This window comes from Haplochromis burtoni, unplaced genomic scaffold (genome assembly GCF_018398535.1).
Source record: "Haplochromis burtoni strain Fernald_Lab_line unplaced genomic scaffold, NCSU_Asbu1 Contig_152, whole genome shotgun sequence".
Classification (NCBI taxonomy): Eukaryota; Metazoa; Chordata; class Actinopteri; order Cichliformes; family Cichlidae; genus Haplochromis; species Haplochromis burtoni.
In genome coordinates, this window is record NW_024582513.1 from 843,978 (window position 1) to 862,266 (window position 18,289).

Sequence of the window (18,289 nt, forward strand, 5' to 3'; positions counted from 1 at the left end):
ACTGACTCGCTCCGTCTCCAGTGTCCGCTGCCATGCTTTCTTGTTTGTCTTCTCCGGCGCTGATAATTGCCTTTTGTCTTGTGTCAGTGACGTAAAAGACGGATTTAATGTTGACCATTCAAACAGCAGTCGCTTTCTAAAACATCAGATATGTATCGGATTCATTACCACATACGAAAGTGACCCAGATCGGATTTCAAAATATCAGGTTTGTGCTGTTCAAACTGTCATACCATGATCGGATATGGGTCGCATAGGGTCAGAAAAGCCGGATTTGATGCACTTTCGCCTGCAGTGTGAACGTAGCTTAAGTTTTACTATAAGGTAAATATCACATTAATATTACTGAGAGTAAAACTTAATATGTGAGCAAGTTATGAGCTTGCTGATAATTATTTTTAGATAATTAAAAATGATTCTGTGGTAACTGAATTTGAAAGCAAAAGATACTGTGCTCCCTTTGATTTTGTGATAAAGAAATATCACAGACATCCTCACCACCAAACTGGACCACCTTCAGATCCCCCCGCCACCTGATCCTGGATCAAGGACTTCCTAACCAACTGGCCTCAATCGGTCCGCCCTGACTGTACACCAACCCATCCAACCAATGTCATTGTCACGTATGCCGATGACACCACTGTGGGTGGGCTCATCTCCGATGGGGATAAGACATCATACATGGGAGGTAGAGAACTTGTCCCACTGGTGCTTAGAAAATAACCTGAAGCTGAACGTTCTTAAAACAAAAGAACTCATAATAGACTTCAGGAGGCACAGACAGGTTCAATCTCCTCTCATTATAAATGCCCTGGTAAAGAAAGCCCTCTGCCATCCCTGGAGGCCATCGCCAGCTCCTCCTGTCTTGTTTGCATTTCTCTTGTTTTTTATATATGTATTTCTCCCGATTGCTATTTATTCCTGCCTCGTTCACCATAAATTATTCTTTGCATTAGGTTTTTTTTTTTTTCAGTAAAATGTTTCCCTTTGACTTCCACATACTTCTCCCCTGGTAGCCAAACCCTAAAGCTGCTCTTCTTGTATAAAGTCTTTGGCTGTTGACCAAACAGCTATTTGAACCTGTTTGCTTGTTAAATTTCAAGCAAATAATGTGTAATTCAGTATGTAAACTGTAATACTTCTACTGTGTTTTCTACTAAATAATAAAAAAAAAAAATCACTTTCAAACTGAAACAGCCCATGTACTCTGAGGAACAGAGTTCACAGATGCAGTTATGATGATGATCTAAAAAATAAACTTTGATGCATATCACTTGATGAAAAATACAAATTAGCTCATAAGATGTAAAAAAGTGTTTTTATACACTTTTTTTGGTATATCTACGTCTATATAGTCCATGAAAACCTATTGCAATCTTTTGTTCACAACACTGGAGTCGGCGTGACAATTTCAAAGGCACCGCTACGTTTAAGTATTTTAATCTGTACGGCTTGTTTATCCATAGCTTTACTGACTCAGACTCAACTTCAGAAGGGGTCGGGGGTGGATGTTGCTGGTGGCAAAAAATATGGGATGCACTGAAAATGATTGTGCTCCACTGAAAGTGAGTCAGAGCTTTTCCCAAAAAGAAAGGAACAGAACCCACAGAGTTATGTTAAAACAACAAAAGCAAAATTGAATCCAACAAGTCTATAAACTGGTAATATCTGAGGGACCATTTTAACAAGGATCACACATTATTTTCAACATTTGTGCATTTTCAGGAATGAGCGGTCTGTGTCTAACACCCAGCTGCACAGACACTGGGAAATCTATTCTGTCTTCATTTTGATTCATGCCTGCCGGGGATGTCAGCTAATTGGTTGCTTGGAACATTATTGACCAGATCTTCAGTATATCAATATAAAATTGACTGAAACTTCAAAGTAATTAGAGCACGGATCAATAAATTTTTTTCCCTTTCATGCCGTACCTGATCTAACTGTATATTTTGTCCATGATCCCTGTTCAGTTCTATATTAGCGTCTTGCTGGTGCTCTTAAAGGACCCAGTTTGGCACGGTTTGTGGTTGAGCTGGTTTGTGGTCCAAGTGACCTACAGCCCTGCCCCTGCAATTTTCTCTCTCTCCCTCTTGAGCCACGCCTTATTTTTTTATATTTTGCTAGGAAAACTGGAACTAGGTGAAGAGATTTTCAGGAATAGTTCCCCAGGCTTCTAGAAGGACATTCAAAACTCGTCTTTGGGTGCTGTGTGCTTTTTGTTCTGTTCTCCATCTAGATGATCCACTGTGTGTTTTTCTATCTATTTATCTATTAGTTCTTGTATAATTTATCATACATTTTTTCCCTGCTTCCTTTCCTTAAGTATGGCTTCTTGACAGCCACCCTTCCCCTGAGACTACTTTTGATGAGGTTTTTTCTGCATGTTAGATGGATCTGCAGAAGGCCAAGTTACACCTGTCAAGTACTATTGGTGGCTGTAGCTCAGGAGGTAGAACAGGTCATTTACTAATTGGAAGGTTGCTGGTTTAATCCCTGCCTGCTCAAGTCTACATGCGAAGTATTCCTGGAGGCAAGATACTTACCCCAAAATATTCGTCTATGCATCCATCGGAGTGTGAATGTTAGATAAAAAGAACTTCTGTGAAAGACGCAAGCTGTATAAAGCGCTTTGATTACTCAGCTAGAGCAGAAATGTGTTTCAAAAGAACCAGTCCATTTATTGTACCATCTATTTCAGACTTGAATTTTTCATATTTCTTAACAACGTGACTTTCAGATACCGTTTATCTGCTGTACATTGTGTTTCTTTGGCCTGACACTTGTTTGTCCTCCATTTGTTCAGTTTCCTCATATTTTTGGAGGATGCACTGCATATCATGCTGAGATAAATCAACTTCTGGGAATCAGCTTGGTGCAGAATTACTACTTCATGTCAAACTCTGCTATTTTTCTCCTTTTTAAAGCTTCAGCTAAAGAAATTGGAAAAGAACTTGTGTGTTGCAAAAAGGCTTCAGGTAAAAAGTGCCTGAGACGTCATTGGTTCTTTGCCAAGTTTTCTATTATGTGTAGACACAACACTGTTTCATCCCATAAGTGCCTTTTTATGGTCGAAACTTGAATGGCTCATAGGTCAGTGTTAAGTTGCTTAACAAACAAACTAAAAAAAATCCCCTGAATGTGAAAAAGGACGTTAATGTTCAATGAAAAACTTGATTGAAAAAAGATCTGTGTGTGTGTGTGTGTGTGTGTGTGTGTGTGTGTGTGTGTGTGTGTGTGTGTGTGTGTGTGTGCTCTTTGACCACTTGACCAGTGACTCAATTGTTCAAATGATTGAGGCCCCTATAACACTGGCTAAGCCAAAATAACTGATCAGCCAACTAATTAAATCAAATTAGAAAGGAAACGCGGTGTATACAATTGGCAAATCTTGACAGGTAACCTATGATTTGACATTAAGTAGATTCTCAAACCTCTGACTTTCTATTTCTTTTGACTCCTCTGAGAAACTATTTGGCTGGTCATTCAATCAGGAAAGCAGTTCCGCCATGAATACCTTACCCTTGTCCAGACCCGTGAAACATTAACCTTGACAACACCACTGAAACAGAATGTTAACTGTTGACCTGGTCACTTCTCAAAGTGATGCCCCTCTCTGCCCTGCTGTAAATAATTCATGTGGGATGAGCTTACAAAGCCAGCAGAGCCCAGGCAACTTCAGAGCCAATATACAGGCAAAGTGTACATATAGCACTTTCATTCTTATAGCTATTGATTATGTGCCATGTTATCCAGAAGCTTGGCAATAGATTACAAACAAAACAGACAACAAGATGGCCTGACTGTCGACACTTGTTAAGCGTCGACTTTATAAGTGGAAGGCAGAGTGGAAGCGAGGCAAGCTGAAGGACTGATGGACCTTCGCCATTATGCAGACTTCTCATTTATATGTGGTCCATGGATTGCTGGGAATAACAGCTTAATCATGCCCTGACTTTCAGTGTGGGGTGGGGAAATTTGTTGATGTGCAGAATGACAGATCCTTATATGGAGGATTTGTCCGTTACACCTTAATCCATTAGGAAAGTCTCCTGCTTCAACTGTAGTAAAGCCGATTTGGAGCTTGTTGATAGCATCAGTGGGCATCAGGGAGGTGGCAGTTCTCAGAGAGAAACAGCTTTGCTGATATGCAGATATTCTGGGAGCATGTGCAAGCTCATGGTCTGAGGATTATACCCAAAGTTTGATGGACAATTAAAATATACTTTTACTTTCAGATGCAAAAAATTCCATTTTTCAGTTTAGGTTTAGATTTCAACACATAAAAAAAGTCTTTATTCAAATAAGCAAATGTGAAGCCTCGTGTAGTACAAGTTAAACCAAAGAAAAATGTTTTAAGCAGAGACTGCTGTGCTACATTGCGTCTGAAATAACTGGAAGATGATTTTTAGTGAGTCCCTGTCACGTGTCACATCAGGCACATGCATTAAAACTTTCTCTGACTGCTCGGGCAGTGCTGCAGCAGCATGTGGGTAGGGCTGCTGTGCTCAAAGCCAGATGGCCATGCAAGGGATATGTGCTCTCATATCAGATATGTTAGAAACTAAACGTTAGCACAGTCTGCAGCCTGAGCTTTTGGATCATAGAGATATGGCTGCCTTCACCAGATGCTTTTAAACTGAAGTAAACCTTAAAATTAGATCAGTCTTAGCCAAGTACTGCAGATGAAGGGAACACCTTGTTTTCTAAGACCAGGGGAGTTTAGTCAAAACTTCGAGAAGAAAAGGTAACACTCTTTCTAAAAATGTGTGTTACGCCGGTGTGCTCCTGTTTGACTGAGTTATGGTACGGATACAAATTTTGATGCAAACTCTAGCTCGAGGTAGTGTGACACCTCCAGAGATCAGCTGTGAAAAACGTTCAGTGAAGTCACTGAGACACTGTTTACTGGAGACAATAAGTTTGCAAAATAAGAACTGTGTGCATGCGTGTGTGTTTGGGCCGGCTGAAAGAAGTAGGCTCCAGAGCTTCATGAAGAAGAAGAATGTCTTAAATAAAGTAATTTGCCTCTGGTTCTGCTGCATCTATTTAGATAAATGTCAAACCTTTTTTTATAAATACAACAATGTGGCACAAGTGCAGCTGACTGTTAGAGCTAAGTTCTGTCTTATATGTCTGGACACTTTTTCAGTCAGTTTAGTCTGTGTTCATCACTGACTAAAGATCTGTTGATCTACATACACTGTATGAACCTGGCTGAATTGAAAGCTACTTTAAGACCAGGGCACAGGTTCTTGTAAAAAGATGTCTTGCCAGGCTTGGCCAGCACCTTCCCCAAGTCACACATTTCTATTTAATATATGTAATTACAAGCACTGTGTGCTCCTAATAAGCAAGAAGAGCCAAGTGGCACAGTGACAAAGCAAACTGGGCTAATCCCTGTCACAGTGTTCTGATTTCCTTCCCCGACCGGCTTTCTTCCAGGTTCGGCAAGCCTTTCCTAGCGTGTAAAATCTTAAAGTGATTTACACTCCGTCGCGTCTCCCTGCCATAACATCCTACCTTATCAACAATGCAAACAAGGCAACCTGTGCAATCTCTGCGTTTGAAATTACAAGGAGTATGATTAAAATGACTCCTAGACATGCTGGAGTTTTATTTTTTCGCTGACTCGTAACACGCAGCCTGAAAAAATATGCACAGGATGCAGGAGTGAAAATGCTGTGAATGGACAATCATAGCTGTGGTGTGCTGCACAACGCAAATTAACTCAGCAGTCAGTGAAATTTAGACGAGTGGTGAAGACAGCACTAGGTGCATTTAGATGGGAGGGTAACTCACTTTATGTCTGTTCTGTTCTTGAGGACACATGTCGTGTATTCTATTTTAAGAGTCACAGTGCTCTGAGGTCCTTGGGTACAAAAACTTCAATATGTGCAAGGACAAAAGAAGATGAGTTTTTCTCTATACACTGAATTATTAAGCTCTTGCAGAACTATATACACAAGAATTGAGCCATAATTCTTAACATCTCAATTCAGGTGTTTTCAGTCCCACTGTCACAGGTGAATAAACTGAGCATCTGGCCTTGCAGTCTGCCTTTACTGTAAAAATATTTGGGAAAGAATGAGTCGCTCTGAAGAACTCATTGAACTCAAGCGGGGTGCTGTAATATGATGCCACTGTTGCAACATTCACTTTGTGAAATTTCTGCCTTCCTGGATGTTCCACTACAATCTCAAAGTGGTAGTATTGCAAAATGGAAGCATTTAGGAACCACAGCAACTCAGACCACGGAAAATTAAATGAAGACTCAACAAGTTGCCAATGCTCTGCGGACGGAATAAGTGCAGAGTAACAAATTTCCTCTGGTGTTAACATCAGCACAAAAACTGTGCAACGGGAGCTTCATGGCATGGGTTCCCATGGCAGAGCAGGTGCAATGTATAGGTGGTTCAGTAATCCATATAGCATTCCAGTTATTGCATCTGACAGTCACAACTAAGATTCTAATTTCATACATTTCTTAAATTTTCCATGCAAATAAAAAAGTTGGTTAGGCTGCAGAAGCGAGCCTGATCAAACAGGTCCTAAAAAAACCCCCACATCAGCAGCAGACACCCGATTACTGAACTTGAATGGGCATTACAGCGTGACATATATATTTTTGTGTACCTGCATTCAGGAATGAGGCTGAGGAGCAGGAGGAGCCAAAAGCCAATATCCACTGACTGAGGCTTCCAACGTGCAGCAGCCATAGTCTCTGCGCAGGTCTGCAGAAGGAAAGAGGAGACATAAGTGGATGGTGTTATGTTTGGAGACTCAACCAAAATATCCAGTTTTCCATTCCTTATTTATTCCATAATTTATTTCATCTTCGCACTCTGCACCACTGCACATATCAATATAAATATGCTATACATGTTGTTATTGCGACCTGTCCAGGCTGTATCCAGCCCTTTCTCCCTATGGTAGCTGGGATAGACTCCAAGCCCCTCGCGATCCCGAATTGAACAAGCGGAAGAGAATGGATAGATGGATGCTGTTCTAGTCTGTCTACTCTGCAAAATACATTGAGAGCAAAGAAAATAACAAGGCCCAATTCCCTGTATTTGTGCACATACTTGGCCAATAAATGTGATTCTGAATTACTCAGACTTCTGAATGTATTACTCACAAAATGTTGTCCGATCTAAGTCACGATTATAAACAAACAACATGACTACGCTATGATGAAATAACACAAACAACTGGACTAAATATAGTAACTCAGAACGTCTTTTAGTAGAAACCGTCCTCATCAGTGTTTTCTTGTAGCTGTTTAAAAGCTCCGGATAATAATGTTTTTTAACCCTTTTAATGATTAAACAGCCCTCTTTAAAAACAGACCTGGGCTATGTCTATGAAGAGGTAGAGTGGCACCACTTATTGGAACAGGCAAATGCAATTTAACATATTTCATAGGATATATTACACCCCTTACATACTACATAAAATTGATAGTAATTATTCCCCCAGATGCTTGAGATAAATAATAATCAAATAATCTCAAGGGTAATGGGGATCCAAATTGAACTGGACCCAAAACTATGGATTCTAGGTGACAGAGGTTCTATTAACGTGAATTACCATAGGTGATGCCCCAATATCTAAGTTGGATTATGTTCAGGAGTCTTGGTCTGAATTCCATTCTTTCTCAACTATTCGGTTCTTTATTTGTAGGTCTCAGACTGCCCTGACATACTTCTGTAACACTGTAACACTGTTTAATTCAATTTACTTTACAGTCTACTGCAAACTGTTCAGCCCTTGAGGTCAAAAAGCAGCTCCAAACCAAGTTGCTCCCTCCACCTTGCCTCACAGTTGGGGCTAGTTCTTGATGTCGATGCGCAAAGTCTCCTTTTTCTCCCACTCCAAAATACAAAACGATAGCAGCGCATGTATTTGATGAGGGCCACTTAGGAGAACTCTTTTGTCTGATCTTTTCAGAAAGGCTCTTGAGGCAAAATTGAGAAAATAGAGAAGATACTTCTAAAACAAAGCTTGTCTTGCAATTTGGACACAAACCCAAATCTCCTTCTTAAAATTCTTGCATGCAATGCACCAACAATCGACACCAACAAGCAAAAATATTTTCTTTAGGTTTGTAATAGCAATTGACTGATTCTACTGTGAACAAATATTTTAGCAAGTTGTAGAGATTTCTGCAGGTGTTTATTCTTTCTATTCTTTCTGTTACGCTTTTAAAATTACACAGTGTGCTCTTGGTGTGCTCTTAGTAGGACGCCCACACCTATGGAGAGTAGCTCTACTGAATTTCATCCATTTGTTGACAGCTTTTCTTATTGTGGATAAAGAAACAACAAAGTCTTTAGAAATGCTTTTGGAGGATTTCCAGCTTCTTCTAAGGTGTGATGAGAGCGTTCGTGATTGAAGCATGGCTGCACGAGTCATTCTTTCTCAAGAAAAGCAGACTCAGCAACTGGGTTTTGCATGGCTGAATTCACAGGGCAGGGCACCTCTAAAACTCACACTTCTAATCTCATCTCCTTAATTTGAATGCCTGACTTTAAATAGCTTTAGCACAAAGGTTCACTTATTTTTCCCAGCCTGCCTTTTGAATCATTACAATTTGTTCAGTGAAAATGTGAAAAGTTCAAAATTTTTCTTGCAACTGTAAGTACAGAATTGATTACTGATCAAACCAAACCTAAGACTGCTTTTCTTTTAAATTACTCACCAAAGCCTCAACAATAACCTGCCTGTTCTCCTGTGCTCGATAAGTTATATTCATGGTATTTATGGTGTTTTTCAGTCTTAAATTCACCCCAACACATAATACTGTGAGTCTGTCTATTATGTGGGTTAAAATCAAAAGACGCTTTATGTCCACTCAGTGTTTAAATGATCAGTGTGGAAGAAAAAAATGACACATTGTCCAAATAATACTCAGAAAAGCAATGTGTATAAATTTCCTCTGTGCTTAACGGGGATGGCCTGACTTATTTACGAGAGCTGGCTTCATTTATTCTGCGCCTTTATTTTCTTATCATAATAATTTCTTTTAGGACACTAGTGATTTGAAATGACATGGGCTTATAAGGTTCTTTTGCATCACCACAAAAACAGAACAGGAATGAAGACAAATGTGTCAAAAACAGTTAGATTTCACAGTATTTTTGCATTTTGCATCTCCTTGCATCAGCAGGTGATCTCAAAAGACACTCTTTGTATACATGTGTAACCTTGCAGAAGTTTTGCAGTTTAATGCACCAACCACACAAAACTGCAGCTTACTGGTGCACAGAGTAAGAACACAGACAGCTGTTCCCCATCAGCAAAGACTTCATTTTCTTCCGTGCTGGAAACAGTCCCCTCTGAGTTTCCGTTTGCTGATCCAAAACGAGCCTGGTTAGCACACCAGACAATGAAATAAGGCACGACTCTTTGCTAAAGATGTACACTTATGGAACTGAAATTGTAACCAGTAATAATTATTTTTTCTACATAATTATTTGACTACAATAGTCAGTAATAATACTGTTTATACAGCCTTCAGAATCCCTTTAAGCACATGCTTATTGTAAACTGCATGGTTTAGTACTTAATATATACTTTACTTTAATTAATGATTAGACCTTATCTCTTTAACAAGCATGCATAGGCTATATAAACAACTTTGCATACTGTGCGCTAATTAATGGTTGCCCAAGGGTTTTGGCTATCTGGGAGAAGAACTCAGGCCATGCAGTAAAACTGTGGCTGCCAGTCTAAGTGGGGCACAGGATGGGGAAAAAAGTCTTCAAGACATTGTGTGCATGAGAGGATAACCTAAACGGCTCTGTGGCAGCCTTCATCCTCTCCTTCATCTTCCTCCCTTGGGTTCTGCAGTGAAGTCACATCATCTTCCTGACTTCAGCAAAGTTTAAAATGTAGCTCCATAGGCTCAGCTGTGAACACGCAACATGCACTTGTTAGAAACTTGCTTTAAAATAATCTGCCGGAAAATGTGATGAGGTTTAGATAAAGACTGCTGTGGTAATTATCAAAGACAGCTTGTTAGTTTGTTGTTTTGCCACCACAGGTTTATATTCTACTTGTTCTGCAGGTGTGCAACACGACAGAGAACAGAGTTTAACACTCAACTCAGGTTTCAAGTCTTTGCAAATTGTTTGCAACAATGCTTCACTTTATCAAGAATTGTTATTGACTGAAATTCTATTATCGCAACAGTAACATTCATTTAATTTTCTGAATGTCTTTTTTATCCCTTTACTTTATCCCTTTACTCCACATCCAATTTACTTTATGATTTGAGACCTGACTGGAGTGATATTATTGGGCTCAAGCCCATCTGTAGACAAAGAAGTGATGCATGTGCTTAGTTAAAATTCAATTCATTGTTTTATTGTTTGTCATGAATGTCTTTGGTGGCAGATATTGAAAGTAATAGTTCATAATTGGATTAACAGTATATAAACACATGGTTTCCAGAATGAGCAGGCCCATTAATTCTGCTGTAAAAATGTCCAAACATCAATTTTACAAGGACATGTCTAACTATATTTATCCATAGTATTTAACACAGCACAAACTAGAAATGTACAATGACGTGAAAATGATTTTGTCCCCTGTTAATTTCTTAGATTTGTTCATATTTCTTATACATTAATGTTTCAAAATGCAGTCTTCAAATGATGATTTCATTTATAAAGGAGGAAGAAGTCCATCCAAAACTACCTGAAAAAGTAACTGTAACTGTGATTAGTAAATTCGTTTTTGGAAAGCTGAGTTCAGTTTCAGCAGCCACACCCAGGTTTGATTACTGCTACACATGTGGAATCAAGAAATCACTTAAACAGCCTCACAAAGTGAAGCTGGCTTAAAGATCTCAAAAAGAAACAAATCGTACCACAGCCTAAAGGAACTCAGGAACAGATGGGAAACAAAGACATCATCTGTGGTTATAAAGCCATTTCTAAGGTCATCGGACCTCAGCAAACCACAGTAAGAGCCATTATCACAAATGGAGAACTTAAAATAGTGGTGAACCTTTGCAGGAGTGGCTGGCCTACCAAAATTAATCTAAGAGCACATTCACGACCCATCAGGAGGTCTGAAAAGAACCCAGAACAACAACTAAAGAACTGCATCCAAAAACCAAATAAAGGACTTGGATATGCATGTAAATAAAAGCTCAAAAATGGAGATCTCTTCTCTCTGGGCCTGTCTGTGAGGGACATCATATAAACGCAACTTCATAGTGAAATCACGCACATACTGTGACTCTTTCCACAGCTGTTAGGCTAGAGTAAAAAAACGACCCTTTATTTATGCCTTCATGTCTATGTAACTATTACCTACAGCTAAACTGAAACTAAATTCATAAAATTCTAAATACATATTCTCAAAACAAATGATGCTGAAAACATACAAGCTATTATTACCACTCACTGCATGACACACATGTTCAGTTTGTTGCTTCATGTTAGGAACTTCTGCATTTGCTGTTGCACTCAAACAAACAGATTAGTACATGCACCTACATAAAACAGTTTCCCTTATACAGTATATGCGCTCTCTTTATGATGCAGAACAACTGCTATCTTAAAATTAAAACTGTCATTAATAATGCAGCTAATAAGAAGCGGGGCAATTTACAGAAAGGTATTACCTTGCATTAAAAATGAATGCATTCAAAAATTGGCAAAGCTGCTACTGAATGCAGTCTGAAAACACTGAGAAGATGAGAAACAAGAAGCCCGATGACTGAGGTACAGCAGTCACGCAGTCACATGAATGCACGCACACACGTGAAGCAGGCGTGTGGCAATTTCAAGGCTTTCATCATGCTTTTGTGAGATTCAGCCCTCCCTCTCCATTGCCACCGTACAGAGAGACTATCAAACCCTTTCCTCAGGGGAATCACTGATCTCTATGTTACCTTAGAGCACTGACCATTACAGGAGGAGTAAACAAATGAGTGGATGCAAAAATACAACTCGGGCTGGTGTTCAAACATGCAGTCGCATTAACAGTGTTCCAACCTGTGACTATCTTCCTACACTATATCTGCGATGGAGCTGAGGTGAAGTTGTTTCAATAAGGGTGTCTTAATATTGACTGAAGTAGCTAAGCACCAAGATAAGCCAAGATCCACATCTACTTTAAGTCTTTATACTGGCAGCTGTGCTTGCGAGAATTGGCAATTATTTTAAACCGTCTTTGATGCTTCTTGGCAGTTTGTCACCTAAATTTTTCCAAGACCCGAAGTAGCAAATAAAGAGATGCCTCAGTGTTGCTGCTGGTGGCATTTAGGACAAGCCTTCACAATTTCCTTGTCAGATTAAATAGCTAAGACCGCATCACAATGCAAACTGCAATGAACAAACTGTTTGATAAGTAGCAAGAAATCAGGCTCAGGTCAAAGTGGCTATGCTGTACTGACAATCACCTGATATCAAGAATAGCAAAAAAGTTTTCTTTGTTCCTTATGATTGAGTATAAAAAGTACCCAAAAACTGCTTTGTAACCTTTTGACTTGTTTAGGATGCATCCCACCTTTTCTCCAGTGACACGTGGGATAGTCTCCAGCTGGTTCAGAACATCTCCAAAACTTACCACTGCAGCTCTTGTGGGATGTTCCCGGTCTGCAGTGGTCAGTATCTATCAAACGTGGTCCAAGGTAGGAATAGCGACAGGGTCATGGGAGACCAAGACTCACCGATGCACATGTGGAGCAAAGGCTGATCCGTGTGGTCCAGTCCAATAAATGAGCTACACTACCTCAAATTGCTGAAGACCTGCAAAAACTGCTGGTCTGATAGAAAGATGTCAGAATACAGTTTGTTGCCTGCAGAAGAGACTGCAGACCAAACAGGGTGCCTATATGACCACTGTCCAGTGACGAAAACGCCAACAATAAGCACGAGCATCAGAAGTGACCCCCGGAGAAATGGAAGAACATCATGTGGATCGCCAGCTGCGTCGCTTACCTGGGGAACACCTTGCACTAGCATTGCCACAAAGCAAGAATGGCTCAGGGATTGTCTGAGGAGCACAACAATGAGTCTGAGGTGTTGACTTGGCCTCCAAATTCCCCAGATCTCAATCCTATTAAGATGACAAGATGCCCCACCTTGAAACTTACAGGACTTAAAGGATCTGTTACTAACATCTTTGTGCCAGATACCACAGCACACCTCCAGTGGTCTAGTAGAGTTTATGCTTCGACTTCTCAGGGCAGCAAAAGGGGGACCAAAAACAATATTAGGAAGGTGGTCATATATGCCTAATCGATGTATGCTTACAGTCTCTGTTACAAACCAGTGGCTGTCATTGTTAAATAAAGCATCACGTATACCTTTGGATGAGAAATATTACAGTGGGGCTTTTTTCTAACATGGAAACGCAATCCTGATGGTCTCTTTAAAGAAGAAAGAGACGGGATCTGAACATGTTTCCATGCCCACCTGTCACATAATCTTATCAGGACAACTGAACCAGAATTCAAGAGCACTCTCATTATTTCACATGAATTCACCCAAAACTGGGTTACTTGAGCAGCCACATTAGGAGGTGAATTGTAAATGTAGCCATTTGAATTGAGCTTGGTTCATGCAAATCAGCTGAAATGCTACTTTTAATCATTTCAACACATGTCATGCTTGAGGCCATGCCAAGACCCAGTGTCAAATTATACCAATCTTGTACTTAAGAAATGCTGTTCAAACAGGAAGCTGCAGTCTGCCATGCAAGATTTTGTTTTATTCTTTACACACATCACATTCGGTTTCCAGGCTCTGTCTCTCTCTTTCATTCCCTTCTGCGCTGTGTTTTTGTTAAAAATAATCCTGGCTCGTTAGCCATTAAAGATTTTATGTTCCCATAAAAGCTACTTGATGCCCTCTGGTACCAGAGGTATCATTTCCTTGTCTTCTAACGTCTGTCTGAAAATTGCATTGCTAATTTCCTGACATATATTACCACCTATTCGAGTCACTTCCACTCATACTCATCACTGCATATGTGTCATCTTTAAGGCTTCAAATGTCCGGGGTGAATAAATCTTTTGAAAATATGTAGACATTTCTGTGCCCTTAGGCTCAGTCATAACACGGTTTCACCACAAGTAGTCTTTGTAATTTGTGGCTGAAAAAGGGGAGTATTTTCTAGTTAAAAAGATGAAAATACAGAATATTGACTATTTCAAATGACTACGTTAAAAAAAAAATGATGACCTAATTATTTTCATTAGTCAGCCCATAAATTCCATAATCTATCTGTTAATTCATCTAGAAAGCATATGAGACAGCACTCTTATTAAGTGTCCTTAAGTCCTTTCCAATAAAAAAGGCAAACAGGCACTAAAAGGCTGGCTTCTATTCACTGTATACAATTCTGCACCAGATTTACCAATACCTGTCATGTAAATGAGGGCTCCAGCCGTCCCTGGGGCTCAGATTGGGCTTGAAAAAGAGAAAACGAAGGAGGGGGAATAAAGACATGGTGCTTTTGTTGGCAAATTAAAAATAGCTCGCCTAAAGTGACAGTAGACCTAAACCACTTTCCATTTCCTGCTCTTCTAACATTTGTTTTCAATTCTGCTGTCAGTCTATTTTTTTCCTGGGGATAAAAGCATATGTTATGAATAATGCAATCACATTTTACAGAATTAAAGGCTGTAAATGCCTTTGACGCAAAGGAGGTGAATTATCTGAATGGGCAACTATGCTGAGTGATAATAGGTGGTAAAATAAAAAGTGTCAGGGCCTAGTTTCCTACAAGCGAAATGTCACTCTGAGACAAATTTGTTTATTGTTCGTAGTTACACTGCCAGTTGGAACATAAAAGAAAGTGAAATTCAAACTGAAGGTATTATACAGGCCATTTCACGGTGTGCAAAATACTACCGCTGCAGCTACTGCACAGCCGGGACGACGAGGAACATTTAATAAAAACAGGAAATCTAATCAGCCAATAAATACCAATCACTCCAGTAATTGTTGAATTCAGGGCACAGCTCTATAGCTATCTAATCCATGTGGCTGTTAACTAAAAATAGCCCCAAATCCTGTCATATTTGCTTTGATGCAATGATTATGCACTGTGCATCTATCAGCAGTCTATTATTTACAACATACATCAAAAAAGACTCATTGCTTCAAAGTTGAGGGAATCACTAGTGTTCAGGATAGCAGGACACATTAATATCGTGGGGTTTGTCTAAAATCATATTAAAGCACAGAGAATTAAAAGCGTACATTCATGTGGAGCTACTCCCAGCTGCAAAACCAAGTGACAAGTTAGGAATTGAAAATAGCTTCATTCAGTGTAGTTAATACAGAGAAACCCACAGATTTAGAGTCGTAAGAAAGCACAAGTACTGAAACTGAATACGTTTCTTTCTCTTGAAACAGATCATTGACTAAATAAAACAGTCCTAAAGTAATGAAACAAAACAATCATGTCATTGGTAATTAATAGTAATAACATGAATACAAACACGAACAATAATTAGAAAAGATCAAGAAAAAACACATCGATTGGTTTGCTGAAATAACTCCCTACAGTCAGACCAGTGAAAACATTAACTGGTTATCAACTGCTGATATCACCAAGTGCAATGAACTCATGATCTTGTTGCCTTTGAAATGGTTGCTCTGGAAATGGGGACCAAGTCTGCACTCACTTTCAGTCTGTGACTGTTTTCAAAGTTGAAAGGAGGCTGCCAACGTACTTTTGCTGTAGTGTGATTGAGCTATTAAGAAAATAAATGAACAGTTAAAATAGCTTAAAGTAAACAACAGGTGTTTAAGTAGCTTAATGTAGCCTCCTGGATAAGGAATTCAAATAGCAAATGCTAGTAGACAGTTGGAAAGTTAGCAAAAATAACTTGATAAATAGTTCAAAGCGTTAGCTTAAATAAGAGCTGAAACAGCGTGGTCATTTGAAATATTAATGGTAAAACTTTCAAACATTTATGCTCTTTTGGCAGCTAAAATACTAAATAACGATTAACTGTATTTGCAAAATATAATGAATGGTTGAAAAAGTACAGTGAACAGTGAAAAATGGGTTTTGGTTATTATTTGCTATTAAGTGGCTTGAGAGTATGAATCCAGCTAAATGCAAAATGTGAAACTTTATTAGATATTGTGAAATATGGCTGAAATTTGAAACTGGAAAAACCAAAATAAAAACCATAAAATGCTTGAGAGTAAACTTTGCTGTGCAATCAGAATCAGAATACTTTATTAATTCCTAGCAAATGATGTATTATGTGTATTAATGATATGTGGTCCAGTTCATAATAACCTATTTGGAACGTGGAGTGAGTTCATCTGTCTGTGGCCATGTCTGACACATAAAAAAGTCTGGGAACCACCATTGTAAATGATTCCTTCTACAAAGCAGACAGGTGGAGCTCTAATAAGGGAAGAAGCACGATTTTTCTCTCTGCTTTGGGACTGTGTGTGATATAATGATCATCAGACTGTTCTCAACCAAATGATCAATGCATTGGGCTGCAAGGCAAAACAGTTTCTACTGGGACCCATCACGATTATGTTACGCCAGAGATAATTTGTCAAGATTTGGGTTTCTTCCTCACAGACATGTAATGAGAGTAAAATGAATCCATTATGAACACAGCGCCACATGACAATAAGTCTATGTTGCTGTTTTTAGGGAGGAGAGAGAACGATATATTTCATTCAGTTATTTCCATCTCAGTGCTAAGGCTTGGTTTACTCATTTGCAGAGTTGTTCACAAGTGGTGAAAGGAATGATAAAATTATGGCGTGAAACAGCTAAAGTGGCCTGATGGTCCAGTTTAATGAAAGCTAAACATATTTAATCGTGTCTGAATATAAAGCGAAGTGACTTCGAAGAGGTTTTATTAGTGCTGAACTTGGCAGGAATCGAAGTCTCTCACTTCCTGCTTTTACCGAGATCTACTTAAGGAAACATCCTCTCCTGACTGAATGTTAACAGGGCCAGAAAAATGTATGACATCAGTGGTTTATTAGCATAAAGGACATAATAAAAAATATATAACAGATGGAGTTATTTTTATAGAGACGGATTTGGACTTTTCATGCCGAGCGCACACATTTACATGACAGCAGAGAGGGAAAAACAGATATCTGGCTTCCAAAAAAATGAGACCAAAGTGGTTGAAAGCAAAACACTGTCACAGCCCTTAAACCTTTGTCATTTGATGTTCAGAGAGTACTCGAAACTTTTTCGGAAATAAAATGTACACAGTGTGGTGACAGTACGTGCATGTGACATCAAATGAGATTTGATATTCCACAAGGCAAAGCTTTCATGGGATTTAGCTTCTCTCGAGGAAACAAGTGATAAAACAGTGAGAGAAAGTGCAAATTCCTGTACATACTTGCAGCTACCGCACTGTTCAAATGCACCAGTGAGCCATATAAGGCCGCTCCCCGGCCAGTTTGATCAATTACGACCCATTTTTACTTCCCCTTTCACATGTAAGAGTGAGAGAGCAGAATACATTCACAGCCAGATTGATCCAACAGTCCCTTCGGTCTGAATAAAGCCGATTTGGCTAACACCTTGATTCAATATTTCTATACACCATCAAAAGTTCTCACCTGTCAAGCTACAAATGGGAAAGATCTGCAGCATAAAGCTTACCCAGTTGAGCACATTTGCACACATGGAGCACAGCTTCTCTATAAATACTGCTGAGTCGACTATATTTGAGATCCATTTATTAAATCTGCAAAGCATACAATAAAGAAATGGCTGGAATTTGATTCCAAAAGAGCTCAACAAAATGCATTCCCACTCTAACCCAGCAAAGTGAAGAAAGCTAATATCTCATAGAGAGCATCCCATTATTCACAATATTTTCCAGTCGCTATCAATTATTTGTAAAAGTAATTCCTATTATAAGAGTGGAGCTGAGAAAATAAATGCTGAAATCAAACATGATTATAAGGATACTGTAATGGGGCAATTTTGCCTGCAATAACATTCATTACTGTGCTGGGAGGAAGAGATTTCATCAGATAAATAGAATAATCATGTAAATCAGTGTGACTTTTACAATTATAACTAAACTAGTGCGGCTCTGCACACAAGTCAGCGCCGCCACAGCTTGAAAAACTGGAAAGCAGATGTTAAACCGGAGACAGGGTGGCTGCCTCGTAGGTGTAATCTGTCAGAGTTCATCAAGGACTCCTGGTGAAGAGCATTACCTTTTCTAGCACTGACCACCTGTGCACATGCGTTAACGCTGGCCTTGTTACACTGTGTGCAGCTCAAAGCCTGAACAATCCAGAATGAAGACCTT

General features: G+C 39.3%; 1 protein-coding gene across 2 annotated transcripts in view; it reads right to left on the bottom strand.

Annotated features, from left to right (window-relative positions):
• Nucleotides 1-18,289, bottom strand: part of gabra3 (gamma-aminobutyric acid type A receptor subunit alpha3) — a 104,167-nt gene that overhangs the window by 67,441 nt on the left and 18,437 nt on the right. For both annotated transcript variants that reach the window (XM_005931930.3, XM_005931931.3), the window contains exon 2: nucleotides 6,637-6,734. In XM_005931930.3, the coding sequence (XP_005931992.1) occupies nucleotides 6,637-6,719 (83 nt within the window). In that variant the 5' untranslated portion in view covers nucleotides 6,720-6,734. The remainder of the gene's footprint in view (nucleotides 1-6,636; nucleotides 6,735-18,289) is intronic.